The sequence below is a fragment of the Amblyomma maculatum genome, chromosome 1, assembly GCF_055883805.1.
Source record: "Amblyomma maculatum isolate TAMU_Amacu chromosome 1, ASM5588380v1, whole genome shotgun sequence".
Classification (NCBI taxonomy): Eukaryota; Metazoa; Arthropoda; class Arachnida; order Ixodida; family Ixodidae; genus Amblyomma; species Amblyomma maculatum.
The window spans coordinates 224420967-224435700 of NC_139344.1; the positions used below are offsets into that span (position 1 = coordinate 224420967).

The window sequence follows — 14734 nt, forward strand, 5'->3', positions numbered from 1 at the left end:
TTTTAGTTGCACACAGCTAATCCACGCATATTTACTGTTAATCTGCAGCAACATTAGCCAGATACAGGTCTCAAGAAACAGTAAAAGTTGTGACTAAAGCATAACTGGTTATATGTACTTTGATAAAGTTGGCAAGAAATTTGTCAGTACATATGCATTAAGTTCCCTGTCCACCAATGATTTCTGCAAATAACAAAAAAAAAAAAAACTGCAAGATAATATAAAGTCCATGCTAGCCGGCACTGCATGTGAATGAGTAGGGCCATGGTGTTCTCCTCTAAGCACAAGGCTATGGATTAGATACCAGCCCTAGATTACATATACCCTTTACAACACCTTTTACCAGAATAGCAACACCCTTTTACCAAGATTTTGGTACTTGTAAAAAGTCGCTAAGTCAAAACTGATCCGAAATCCTCCACTGCACTGATTAACCACTCCTTCGTAGAGTCCCTAATGGACGTTGCAGAAGTCATGCACAAAGAGTGGAGCACCAAGTCATAGTCCCGGTACTCACTTGCAGTGAACGCTCACACCAAACTTTAGGGCTATACTTCGGGAACCAGAGCAACCTTGCAGTCATGCTTCACATCAAAGCACATGCTAGCCAGATTTCAACTATTCACTTACGTGATAATCACTGTCCGTGTCTTCTATCTTAGTGAGCTCGCAACCCAGTGAGGAGTAAAACCTGTCAAGACGATGCAAGCAGCTGTCTTGCATGTCCTTCTTCAGGAGAGCCATAGCTGTCTCAATGTCTTCCAAAGCCTGAAATTCACATCTCGATGGTAAGTTCAATTTCAAAGTTAGCCATCACAAGCAGAGCAGCATGGTTCTTTCAAAATAAATGAGAGCACTAGCAATGTTCAAGCTTTTTACCAATGGTTAAAGAATAATAAAATCACTGTATAAACCGGAATATATGTAGAGATCTTTTTCTAAAAGAAAAAGCAAGCTAAAGTTGTCCCCCGTCTTATATAGCGGTCTTTAGAAGAATTTGAGGCACAGTCTGGCAACAAGTGGCGTGCCTGCTCATAAACGAACAGCCAAAACAGTATCGACATCCTGCAGTTGCTGGCATTTCTCAACATACAAGGAGGGAGATCACAATGCAAATGGGAGGAGATCTGTCATGCAGTGGAGATGGAAAACTTGGTGTTGTATGAGTTTTGGTGGAAACTCCTCTGAGAGACGCTGAAGAACCGCCGGGAAACTCAAGAGTGTGCTGGGAAGGGTGTAATAAGATGAGTGATGAGCAAAAAAGAGGCAGAATTGGCATTGTGTTCCCACCAAAGCAAGGTTGGGATAGAGTGAGACATGAATGCAGAGAAGATCTGTGGGTAACTGGCAGACTGGGCTCTAAGAACGTTGCGGTAGGTGTGGTCTACATGTGGACAGGATCAGCCGCCAAAGCACACAACGATGTCCTCTGTGCATGTTTGAGGGACGACATCCGGTGCCTCCAGCAAGACTACCATTTGCTCATATTGGGATATTTCAATGCTCATCTTGACGACCTGGATGGGTACACAGATATGAATGGCCAAAGGCTGCTAGCAGTTGTCGATGACTTTGACCTGGTCATCTGCAATTTGCAGAGGTGTGAAGGAAAAACCACCTGGTCATCAGAGAACCGGACCTCCACCATCGACTATGCAGTAACGTCCCAACGATTAGCAGAGTCTCTCTCAAGAATGAAGATTGATGAGGGAGGCAGTATGAGCTTAGGCAGTGACCACAACCAGATTTTGGTAGAGTTTAGTGGTGTAAACAGAGATGTGGGGGAAGGCACTGGCAGAAAAGTTTTCCTCTCGGACAGCGAGATTGAATAGATGGCGAACCACCTGGAAGCGGCGCCAGCGAGTAGCTGCCAGAAAATAATGAAAACGGTACAGGCTACTCTTCGGCAAAAGAAAGGTATTGTGGTGGGACAGTACAGTAAAAAGCGGTGGTGAGACAGTACAATTCGAAATGATGTGGCAGCGAAGAAGGCAGCATGCCGAAACCATCGAAGAGCAGTGAGGTCTAACAACGTGAGAGTACCTGCCGTGAACTGTGGCAAAACTATAAGAAACAGAATGCAGCTGAACTGATCCAGACCAAAATTCGAATGGCCGACAGAGCTTTCTTAGAGAATTTGAGAAGCGGCTGCAATGCCCCAAGGAAGTTCTGGCGCTTTCTGTGGAGAGCCTATGGTCGGGCATCACCCAACCGCAATTGGTGCACCCAGAGACCCAAAAAGCCTTGTCCAGGGTGTCTAGCAAATCGCTATTTTCAAAATCCCCGACTTTTCCAGGTTTTTCCCGATTATTTCAGATCAAACTTCCTGACGAATGAAGAGGCTAAAAAATGTGGCTGCTGAAGCTATTTATTAATTATGCAATTTACATTAGTGAAAAGGCTGTCATTACTGTTAATTGCCGTTAAGAACGCCAAAAGTTTGAAAATTAAAAGTGCACTGATGCCAGCCTCAGAGAAAAAAACATGGCGTTCAATGAGTTTGGGGAAACCTAGGGACAAAATGTCAGCAGAAAAAACCACGCAAGCCCTCCACCCTGCAAACAGCTGAGCCAATCCAATCCAATATGGCTGCACACGTGCGCTTGGTTAGCATCACAGCTCGCTGATCGGCGTGGTTATTCCTGCTTTTTGTCGCGTAATACTCTCACGCATACCCACCTCACGTACGTATTGGTTCTATTGTGGCAGCTCAGCTACGCACTGGCATCAAAGTAATATATCGCGGCTGGCCTTGCGCGTGCTGGAAAGACAGCACACACAGACACACACGCACACATACACACACGCGCGCGCGCGCACACACACACACACACACACACACACACACACACACACACACACACACACAAACACATATACACACACAAATCTGCACAAATAACATGCTGTGCACCAGCTTAAAATCAAAGTGAACTTCAGAATATATTGTTACGGGGAATATTCACAGTACAGCAGTTGTCCACACCACTGAGGATGATCACAGCACAGCACTCGCACAGCAAAGCACTCGTCTGCGTCTTCTTCTTCTGGGATTCTGTCGCACTTCTTTTTCGTCAGCACGGCCAGCGAATACCGCTCAGTAGCACTACCCCCCCCCTCAGGAAAAGCACAGTCCCGGTGTGTTCTACGTTTGTGAAACAGAACGGGCATAATAGGGCTTCAGGCGGGACACATGCACTATTTCAGAGGATGGCGCTCTGGACGAGGATTTCGGAGGCACAGATTCAATTTCGTATGTGACGTCTGTCACGGGGCGAAAAACTTGTTAAGGGCCTGTGTAGCGGGACAAAAGTTTTTCACACAAGCCCACGCGACGGCATGGGAGCCACAGCAAGACGAGTGATCCAGGAGTGTAGTGGACATCACGGTGGCGACTGTCGTACCGGAACTTTTGAGAGTCTTGGGATGCAGAGAGCCTGGCATGAGCTATCCGGCGGGCATCATGAGCGCGGGCTACGGCATCACTGACGTAAGTACTGGTGGAGTTTGCCGTGGGTAGTGAGGTGTCGAAGGGCAGTAACAGGTGTTGGCCAAATAACAGATAAAATGGAGAGTATCCAGCGATAGAATGGACTGATGAATTGTAGGCAAATGTCACAAAGGGTAGATAAACGTCCCAATCCCGGTGGTCGTCAGACACATACATGGACAGCATGTCTGTGAGGGTACGGTTTAGGCGTTCCGTGAGGCCGTTGGTCTGGGGGTGATAGGCTGTGGTGAATTTGTGACGGACTGAGCACGAACGGAGAATTTCGTCAACCACTCGTGACAGAAAGCAGCGGCCACGGTCAGTTAGTAGTTCACGAGGGGCACCATGATGTAGAATCACATTTTCTAGGAGGAAGTAAGCGACGTCTGTGGCGCAGCTGGTCGGGATGGCTCTGGTAATAGCATACCGCGTAGCATAATCGATGGCGACGGCGATCCATTTGTTCCCTGAGGCGGAAACTGGAAAGGGCCCAAGAAGGTCAACACCTACACGGGAAAACGGGTCAGTGGGTATGGGGATCGGCTGCAAATGGCCAGAAGGCAAAATTGTGGGCTTCTTTCGACGCTGACACAATTCACATGCGGCAATGTATTGCTGGACGGAGCGGTAGAGCCCCGGCCAGTAGAAGCATCGGCGCAGGCTGTCGTATGTGCGAGAGACACCCAGGTGGCCAGCCGTTGGAGCATCATGAAACTGGTCAAGGATGGTGGAACGCAGATGTTGACGAACGACGAGCAAAAGGTCTGCGCCGTCTGGTCGCATATTGCTTAGGTATAGGGTGTTCTTGTGGAGTACATATAAGGCAAGAGATGGATCAGGTCGGTCGCAGGTCAGACGGAGGATAATGGAATGGAGCAAAGGATCTAAGTGTTGTTCGTCGGCAATGTTAGAAAAGGCCGACATAGACAAGACACATGCGTCATCGTCAGAGTCGGTAGGACTAGGGGAGTCGACGGGATGACGGGACAAGCAGTCTGCATCTTGGTGAAGCCGGCCGGACTTGTACACGACGGAAAATGTATACTCTTGTAATCGAAGCGCCCAGCGCCCCAAACGGCCTGTAGGATCTTTGAGGGAGGAAAGCCAACACAAGGCATGATGGTCTGTTATAACAGTAAAATGCCGGCCAAACAAATAAGGGCGGAATTTTGTAATAGCCCAAACGAGTGCCAGGCACTCTCGCTCTGTGATAGAGTAATTTTGTTTGGACGTAGATAAGAGGCGGCTGGCATACGCAATCACCCTTGTGTGGCCGTGTTGTCGCTGGGCAAGTATAGCTCCAATGCCATGGCCACTTGCGTCGGTGCGGAGTTAAGTATTGGCAGATGGGTTGAAATAGGCCAAGATGGGTGGAGTTGTGAGAGCAGCAATAAGTTCCGAGAAAGCTGCAACTTGTTCAGGCCCCCAGAATGAAACGTCTTTCTTTAGGAGTTTGGTGAGAGGACGAGCTAGCGCTGCGAAATTCGGGACGAATCGTCGGAAATAAGAACATAGGCCAATAAGGCTTTGAACATCGCTGGATGAACGTGGAGTGAGAAAATCTCTGACGGCACGAATCTTGTCGGGGTCAGGTTGAATGCTGGCAGTATTAACCAAGTGACCAAGGACTTTGATTTGTCGGTAACCAAAGCTGCACTTTTTGGAGTTTAGTTGCAGTCCCGCGTGGCGAAAAAGCGCTAGGATTGTAGAAAGGCGACGGAGATGGCTTTCAAATGAAGACGAGAAAACTATTACATCGTCAAGATAACACAAGCAAGTGGTCCACTTGAAGCCTCGGAGCAAAGAGTCCATCATACGTTCGAAGGTTGCTGGGGAATTGCAAAGGCCAAAAGGCATGACTTTGAATTGATAAAGGCCGTCAGGGGTGATGAACGCTGTTTTTTCACGGTGTCTCTCGTCGACAGAGATCTGCCAGTAGCCGGAACAAAGGTCGATGGACGAAAAGTAGCTGGCTCCGTGCAAAGTATCAAGCACGTCGTCTATACGCGGAAGAGGATACACATCTTTTCTGGTTATCTTATTTAAATGACGATAGTCAACGCAGAATTTCCAACTGTTATCTTTCTTTTTGACCAACACAACAGGGGATGCCCACGGGCTACTGGAAGGCTCAATTATGTCGTTCGCCAACATTTTGTCGACCTCTGTTTGGATGACGCGTCGCTGGGCAAGCGAAACACGATAGGGCCGCCTGTGAATAGGACTGGCGTCACCGGTGTTAATGCGGTGACTGACAACTGTGGTTTGACCCAATGGGCGGGTACCGAAGTCAAAAAGGTCACTGTAGGTGAGCAAAAGCTGTTTTAACTCTGCGGCGAATTTAGGCTGGAGATCAGCTGCAATCATGCTTTTAACAGGATCAGGGTGCGATGTAGAGGACGAGGGAGGTGTTGCAGGGACGGCATTTGGATTATCGGTAGTCAGAGCTGAAATGGCACAATCGGTCATCGGCGACAGCTCTGCTAGTGAAATTCCCTCGGGCAGAACTTGAGTTGATAAGCTGAAGTTAAGGACCGGGAGAGTGGCACGGTTCTGGGAGATATGCACAATCAGATGAGGAAGGGTGACGTGCCGCTGCAAGATGACATCAGTAATGGGACACGTGAGATAGTCGCCGTCTGGGACGGGTGGGAATGGTGACATAGGGATGTAGACGGCAGCTTCAGGAGGAAGGCGGCAGAACTGTGCTGATCGAAGGCGGGGTGAGCAGGAGGGGTCTTCAGAGCAGAGCGGAAGGTCCAAGCGAAGTAGGCCGGTAGAGCAGTCAATGAGGGCAGAGCGGGTTGTTAAAAAGTCAATGCCAAGGATAACGTCGTGGGGGCATCCTTGGAGGACGGTGAACAACACTGGAGCATGACGACCACCAATGGTAACTCGCGCTGTGCACATGCCAACCACGGCAGCAGGGCTTCTATTGGCGACGCAAACTGTGGGCGAGACGGCTGGAGTAAGGACGTTTTTGAGGGGACGGCGAAATGAGGAGCTCAGAACGGACAGTTGTGCGCCGGTATCAACGAGAGCAGAAACGGGAACACCATCCACAAAGAAATCGGTGCGATTATTTTGTAGAACAGGGGTCAGCAGAGGTTTTTCAGTCCGGGTCACAAATGCAGCGTCACCTCCGGGAGCTGCATTGGCTAGTTTTCCGGTATGTGGCTGGAATAGGACAGGGACAAACGGCGGCGAGGAAGAGGAGAACGCGAGCGTCTGGTCTGCGGGGATGGTGAACGGTTGGCAGCACGAGCAGGGACACCGGGGTCAACAGTGGTCTGGTCGGGGCGAGGTGAGGTATAGCGAGGGGCATAGTCTCCGCGGCGGTCGACGTAGGTGAATTGATGAGATGGCGTGTACCAACGGCTACGGCAGTCACGGGAAATGTGGCCAACGCGGGAACAAGTAAAGCAGATGGGATGATTGTCATGGGTACGCCACTCATTCGGATTGCGGTACCGATATCGGGGCGAGAAACCGACGGTGGGTGAGGCAGCTGCAATTACTGGAGGGGCAAGTCCTGAATCCACGGTGTCGGTGCGGCAGGCAGAAGGAAGACCCATATTGGCAACCTCTTGGCGAACAACAGCCTGAATGAGTGATATTGTAGCCAAGGTATTGTCGGGGGTATGCGAGAGTGAAGCTGTAGGAGTCATTGCCTCAAGCTCTTGGCGGACGATGCGGGTCAAAGTAGTGTCATTAGTTGGCGGTCGAGGAGGCGGAAGATCGACACAGGAAGAGCTTGCAGCCGTGTTCGGTAGACGGTCGAAACGATGAGATATGCGCCTCTGTTTCACTTGTTCATAACGTCGGCACACTTGTAGTGCAGAGTCCACGGTGGAACAATCCCTGCATAAAAGAAGGTTGAAAGCATCGTCGGCAATGCCTTTTACTATGTGGCCGACTTTATCCTCCTCAGGCATAGCGTGGTCGACTTTGCGGCACAGGGATAGGACGTCCTGTATATAAGTGGTGTAAGACTCTGTAGACGAAGCGAGCGCCTTTTTGGTGGCAAGGTGACGGCCAATGGGCTTTCCGAAGAGGTCGTGGAGATTTTGCTTACAGATATCCCAAGATGTGAGGTCCTCTTCATGTGTCTCAAACCACACCCGCACTGTCCCAGTCAAGTAAAAGATGATATTAGCAAGCATAAGTGTGGGATCCCACCTGTTGTGCTTGCTGACTCGTTCGTATAGGGCCAGCCAGTCGTCGACATCAACGTCGTCGGTCCCACAGCAGGTTCCGGGGTCACGGGGATGGGCCATGACGACAGCAGGTGCGGCGGCAGTAGATGTAGCGGCGTCAGTAGTCATAGTGGTGGTAATGATGCGTCAGCCACTGCGGAGATCCAGCTTGGGACGGGGATCGAAAGATTCACCTCCACCAAGAGATGTTACGGGAAATATTCACAGTACGGCACTTGTCCACACCACTGATGATGATCACAACACAGCACTCGCACAGCAAAGCACTCGTCTGTGTCTTCTTCTTCTGGGAGTCTGTCGCACTTCTTTTTCGTCAGCACGGCCAGCGAATACCGCTCAGTAACAATAACATTTTCCCTGATTTGGCAAAATTTTTGATCGTTTCCTTGACATTCCACTGATTGTTCCCAGTACATAAAATTTCCCCGATAATTCCCGGTTTTCCTGGTTGCTAGACACCCTGCTTGTCAAAAACAGAAGGCCTAGAATTTATGACAATGGGTCACACAGCAGTTCACGGAGCGAGAGAGGACGAATGAAGCAAGTGTTGAGGTGAACTGTTGAGGTGTTCCATGAAGGTGGTCAGTGCATCCTTCTTGATGATGCAAAAGCAGTCAATATATAGCAAGAAAATTTTTGACCAGGGTTGGAAAGAAGCCAGAGCCCGGTTTTCTATGGCTTCCATGGTCAGGTTAGCGGTAGTGACAGAAAAGGAAGCACCCATAGCAGTTCCGTGCACCTGTTTGTAGTATGCGCCTCGAAAGGCTAAGTATGTGTCTTCCAGGCAAAATTTGGCAGCCTCAGTAGTAGAGGTGTGCACAGGCTGAAATTTCGAGCTCGAGCCCGGCCCGGGCCAGACTTTACAGGCCCAAGCCTGGCCCGGTCCGACTCGGATGGGGACTGGGCCCGGCCTGGCCCGGCCCAGCACTTAGATTTAAGGCCTGAGCCCGACCCGGCCCGTCATCCTATAATTGCAGTTGAAGCGGTAAAAAAAAGAAAATAATTTCTGGGTAATAAGTTTATCAAGATATTAAAATGTTTAGTTCTCACGTTTGAAATTACAAATTTGCTGAAAATATATACCTTATTGTGCAAAAACAATGAGTTATCCATTAGTATTGAGGCATTCACGGCACTCTTGGATAATGAACCCAGCAGCACTGAAGTTTCTTTTGGTGCTACAACTTGTGCCTGCAGTGACTAACACGTTCTTTGATAGGAAACCAAGTTTTCGGTAAGCAGCTTGTTTGGTTCTCCAAAAGTGTGCTAGCTCTAAACCTAAACAAGGGGCTGATTTTGTGGCCAAGTACTCGGTGAGCTCGCCTAGCTCACCGTGTGCCTTTCACGTGAAATTTTCGCAACAAAAGAAACAAGAAGAAACTCTTGACCGCAGATTCTTTGAGCTGTGTCGAGGCAGGAGTAAGTCACTATAGAGATGTGTGATAGGTGACAGCGTGGCGCGAATCTTGAAACAAATTTTGCTGGTGTTATCAAAGCAGAGATGCGGAACTCCAAACTAAATAGCCCACCACCGGACACTCTGCTCGCTCACTGACGGCTGCCAAAGATCCGTTCGTGGCAAAGAGTCGGGGAGGAAAGGCGGTTGGACACCGCGAGAGATTTCGGAAGCTGTCGAGTGTGGAGTACGCGGGAAGATGCTGTGTACTCTAGACGTTTATCGCAGTTAGGCTTGCAGGCCGTCGGGCTATGTACACACTGCAACAAGAACCAAATCTAACTCGCACTACGGCCATAATCGCGCTTTCGCAAATGTGGCATGTATTGGTGATCGGGATGTTCAGCCCGGCCCAGCCCGCCCGAGAGAAATATAACTTGGCCCGGGACCGGCCCGAGCCCGAGCAAAAGGGCTACCAAGCGGCCCGAGCCCGGCCCGTGGGCCAGGCGGGTACGGGCTTTCGGGCCGGCCTGTGCCCGTGCACAGCTCTACTCAGTAGGTCCTGCGCCTCGAAAGGTGTCCTCTCGCTGAGCTTCTCGTCGTTCGCAAGTGCAACCATGCACACCCCTACTGCCAAGTTCACTGGGATGCTTGTGAACAGAGACTTGACGTCGAAGGACACCAAGAAGTCGTCTTCGTCCACCGTCAGGTCACACTCCTTTCCAATGAACTCGTACGAGTTTCGTATAGAAGTAGACCCTTTTCCAACAAGCAGCGTGAACACATGGGCAGGTACCTGCATTTCAACTCTGTGAACCCGTCCTGCCATAAACACACCGTTGCGGCCTCATTAATTCAACAATCCCGCAAAGTCTGCTCAAGACCCGAGGACCATGCCTCAGACCTGACACAAGTACGCCGTGAGCTGGCAGTTGTGGCTACTCATTACATTTGTGGACTCCGTGGAGCACCACTCTGTGCTCCCAATAAACCCAGACCGTAGCCATTGCCAATCACGTGTCGCCATTCCGTATGTACCAGGCATAAGTGAGGCACTGGGACGTGTGCTGCGTACATACAATATTCACGTTGACCACGTTCCCACCCGCAGATTACGACACAAGATGGTGAGCGTGAAGGACAAACTAAGAAAAGAAGAATTTCTCGGCGTTGTGTACAAAATTCCTTACGCTAGATGCGACCATGTTTACATAGGCGAAAGCGGGAATTTGAAAAGGCGCTTGAAGGAACACATGAAAGACATTGAAAACAAGAAAGTCAGTTCTAGTGCACTTGCAGAGCACGCCATATCAAATGGACACGGTAGCTGCTGGGAAGAGGCTTCCGTCATCACCAAGGAGAGGAACAAGCTTTCATGCCAATATCTCGAGTGTCTGCTAATACAGATGGCAAAAAAAGATGCTTCATCGAAACGATGGCAATCTACCACCTGCATATGCAAGTTGCCTCGGCCGATTACTGAAACGTTCTTAAGCAGCGCTCTTCGAGCGGGTTTTCAGTGAACAAGGCTTCCGTATGAAAGTCGAAACGTCTACATTTTTTACTCAAACCTTTGATCGGCATTTTCCTTGTTTGGGTACTAATAATGACTTACCCAACGAGACGAGATTTCGTCAAACCTTAGACTTCATCTAGAAGACAATCTGTTTGTGCTCACGCAGTGCATTGAAATAGCACACATAGAAGGACGTCCGCTATGGACAGCTTGTCTGGACATAGAAAAAGCATATGATAGAATCAACCATCCCCTGCTTTGGTGTAAACTACTTGAAAAGAGTCTGCCCCTTGGCAGTAATGGATCGGCTATGGGAACTATACACAGCGGCGTCCGTGGTGGTAGAATGGCAGGGCCTTCAGTTAGAACCTGTCGGTATAAAATGCGGCCTGAAATAGGGATGCCCTCTATCCCCACTTTTGTTCATGTTGATGCTGAGTGACTTGGAACGTAACCTAGAGACATGCGGAGCAGGGTTTGACTTGTCCTATATGGTTGAAGAGGAGATCAAGTCCCAAAAGCTTCCAGCTCTTCTATATGCAGATGATATTGTATTAGTGGAAGATTCAAGAGAGTTACTGCAATAGCTCCTAGATGTGTGCAGTGTACAAGCCGATCATCTGGGACTCCAGTTCAGTGCCAGAAAGAGTGCAATAATGACATGGGGGTCCCCCAAGGCAGGCAGAGAGGAATGGGCAACTACTAAGGCCGCAGGACAGGGTGATCCCATCAGTGTCGTCATACCGATATCTGGGAGTTCAGCTCACATCAAGTGTGGACTCCATCATCGCGCAAGAGAAACGGATCCGTGAGAAAGCACTGCAAGGCCAGTGGATACTGAAGGCATGTGTCCTGTGGGCCTTCAGCCGCATGGGAGTGGTTCGGGGCTATGGAAGGCAGTGATGGTTCCTGAGCTCACTTTCGCCAATGCGGTGTTTTGTCTGTCGTCTGCTACCCAGGAGTTTATTGAGCAGCGGCAACGTAAGGTGGGAAGACAGGTTCTTGGTGCCCATCAATCGAGGCCCGAGAGGCGGTGGTGAAGTTTTGAAATTCGGTCCTGGAGCCTTGGTCAGGAGCGCTGGGTGTGTCGAGTACAACACTACCTCTTGTACTGCGGAGTATCCTCAAGATGGAAGAGAGTGCATGGACTAGCAGGCAAATTTGAGTCCCCTTACCAGCTTTATGTGAACTGAAGAGCACAAGCCTGAGCAGCGGCAAACTGCGTAAACGGGTTTCAGCAGTCGAGACGCAACAGTGGAAGGCGGCCACCGAAAAGCAATCGTCCCTCCGTATATACTGCTCCAGGAAGGCAGAGATCAAGCAGCAGTTCTTTGACAACTCCATCGTGAGCTCACTGCTTTTCGAAGACTGCGTAGGGGTACCAAGGACAAAGCTTTGGTGGGCGAAGTGTGGCGAACGGCATGCAGATGGAACAGACGTAATGTGCGCAGTGTGCCAGCAAGCAGAAGAGACCACAGAACATGTTGTCCTGTTTTGTCCAAGGCTCCAACCACAGCATCAGGCCGGAACGACTCTCGAATAGGCACTTGGATTCCCGCCTCAACGACTGCTTGACGCCGATTCAGTTGCCAACATGGTTGAAGATGTGGAAGCAACCGTGAAGGCAACAAAGCGACGACTTGCATTGCGGAAGGAAATTTCCGTGAAGGCATATAGATTGTAGGGTCACCTACGTATAGGCTATAGGACATTTGTGGAAGTTTTTTTTTTTTTCGTAAGGACCACCCGCTACAAAGGGGAAGCCAGAAATCCAAATCCAAAGGTTTTTTTTTTTTCCATACCAAGCGTATTTATCTTCGCATGTGCGCTTTCGTTCGACCTATGAGAGTATAAAATGCCTCTATTGGCGTTCGCTTCGGCTAACGGCAACATGGCTGCTCTGCCAGCGACAGCTCAGCCTTTCAGAAAAGATTGTGCAGTGCCGTGGACAAGATCAGCTGTTCACATGCACCTTTCAAGAAATGCTGTGTAAGCAACACGCTTGATGAAACTAGATGACACACTCTAGGAGGTGGCGAGCAGCAAAGAGTGGTTTTCCGACGATGCTGCTGAAAGTTTTGAGTGAGATCGTAGCTCCGGTGATGCAGGGACACAGCCGATGTTATAAATACATGCGCTTCTCCATATTTTTTCTTGTTTTATTTTTCTTTTTGTTTTCACTTCACTGTAAGGGGGTCGACCTATATTCCCACTCACATATAATACTGTTTATAAGGTAGCATCTCCATATTCAACAAAATAAAACTTCACTCTCAATGAGTGTAGCTATGAACATGCTTTGTTTTTATTCACAGTTCCACTCCAAGCGGCTACTATCTGAACTCTCCGCATTTCAAATTAAAACATTACAGTTACACAACACTACTGATGCACAATGTCCCGACTCAAATTAGCCCTTAAGAAAATCTAACCTAACAATATCAAGATAACTGCACAAAATAAATACATGCTAGATAGTTTAGTGCACCACGTCCTCTGATCACATCCTCAACCTACTAACAGGTAGCTTGTGGTAATCTAAACCTGACCACGTTTCCTTGCTAATTAAGAATATGCACTGTGAGCAGCCTAATTCACCACCAAATCTTATACTTTATACTTTTCAGCCTTTCAAAGCACAGCACAAGGTAAGATGCTTGCGTGCACAGCCCACAAAAGTATAAAAAATGATCAGAACATCAGAGCCTTATAGAATTAGAATCTGTGCTCATTTCTGCAGAGACAGCAATACAAGAAATGGTTTATGGTGTTTAACATCCCAAAGTAGCTCAGGCCGTGAGGAGCGCAGTAGTGAAGGGCTCCGAATAATTTTGCCAACCTGGGGTTCTTTAACATGCACTGACACTGCACAGTACATGAGCGCCTTGCATTTTGCCTCCATCAGAATGTGGCTGTCACAAAGATTTGTACCCAAGTCCCCTGGCTCAGTAGTTGAGCACCTTAACATTCAGGCACCGCAGCGGGGCAAAGATGGCAAATACCTAATAAAATTATTTCCATTTTTGCATATGGCTAGATCTTGCTAACATGAGCAGCGATAGTCAGGTAATATATTGTCCAGAAGAAAAAAACTTTTGCTGTGCAAGCAGAAGTTCAGCAAAGGTAGTAATGCGTAGTTACTGAATTAAGTTTATTAAAGGGGAACCCGGGTCTTTGCAGCCGAAAATCGGTCAGAAAATCGGATTTTCAATCTTCTCGTTTTCGCGATTCTCAGACCTTTCCGCAGCTATCTCCGAAGTTTCGTTGAAAACTATCGCCTAATTTGCGTGTTACAGCGTTCCAAAGACGAGAATCTGCGTGTATGGCCCTTTAAACTGAGGTCAAATCACGCCGAATTTCGATCTCCCGCAGTTCGAGAAATACGCAATCTGCGGGCATAATCTTGGTGTCGTTCGAAAGATCGCGATTCAGGCCATTCCTATATCTCGGTTGGTGACCATGAGCGAGCCCACCGAAGCGGAAAACAAAGGAATAAAATTGCGTGAAAGACACCTTGCTATTGGACTTCCATCGCACGTGCGCAAAAGGCGAGCTTTGGTTGGCTGGCGGCGTCGACTGCTCACGGTCCGGCGCCATTTTGAAAAGGTCTCTCCTTTAGGCTTAGTCGGCCTAGCGCCATTCTCTCATCGTAACTACAACGCGAAATGCGCAATATTGAGATTCACGCTTCGTTATTAGCCTAAAAAAAGTAGTGAGAGGAGATAAACGCGCCAGGGACGCTGCATCGCCGCATCTGGTTATCTGCTATCAATGACGAAGCGGAGACGCGGAGCGTCGAGTCCGTGATGGCGCGCTCAGTGCGATAGCGAGGAGCGGCACGATCTGCCGCGTACGGAACCGTGAAAGTGCAAATGAGCAAGTGCAGCTTTCAACGCCGGGATATATCGCCCTGTGTGGCAGTGCCGTGACCAACCGCAGCGGCAGTCGCGAAGCAGCGTCCCGCGACACGCGGAACATAGAGAAGATTGCGCGGAATCCCAAATCTTGTCGAAATAAACTTTCTTCTGAATGCTACGCGGTGCAAGACGAGCAGCGGTCGCTTATCACTAGTTGCAGGCCGACTGCATTTACTGCATGAACGTGAGAATCGCGAT

General features: G+C 49.1%; 1 protein-coding gene across 6 annotated transcripts in view; it reads right to left on the minus strand.

Moving 5' to 3' along the window:
- LOC146205744 (poly [ADP-ribose] polymerase 2-like) overlaps window positions 1-14734 on the minus strand; it is an 81057-nt gene that overhangs the window by 18804 nt on the left and 47519 nt on the right. For all 6 annotated transcript variants that reach the window (XR_014704249.1, XM_084590408.1, XM_084590403.1 and 3 more), the window contains one exon: window positions 631-768. Coding sequence is in view for 5 of the 6 variants with exons in the window: in XM_084590408.1 (XP_084446534.1) it covers window positions 631-768 (138 nt within the window). In the remaining variant the exon portion in view is untranslated. The remainder of the gene's footprint in view (window positions 1-630; window positions 769-14734) is intronic.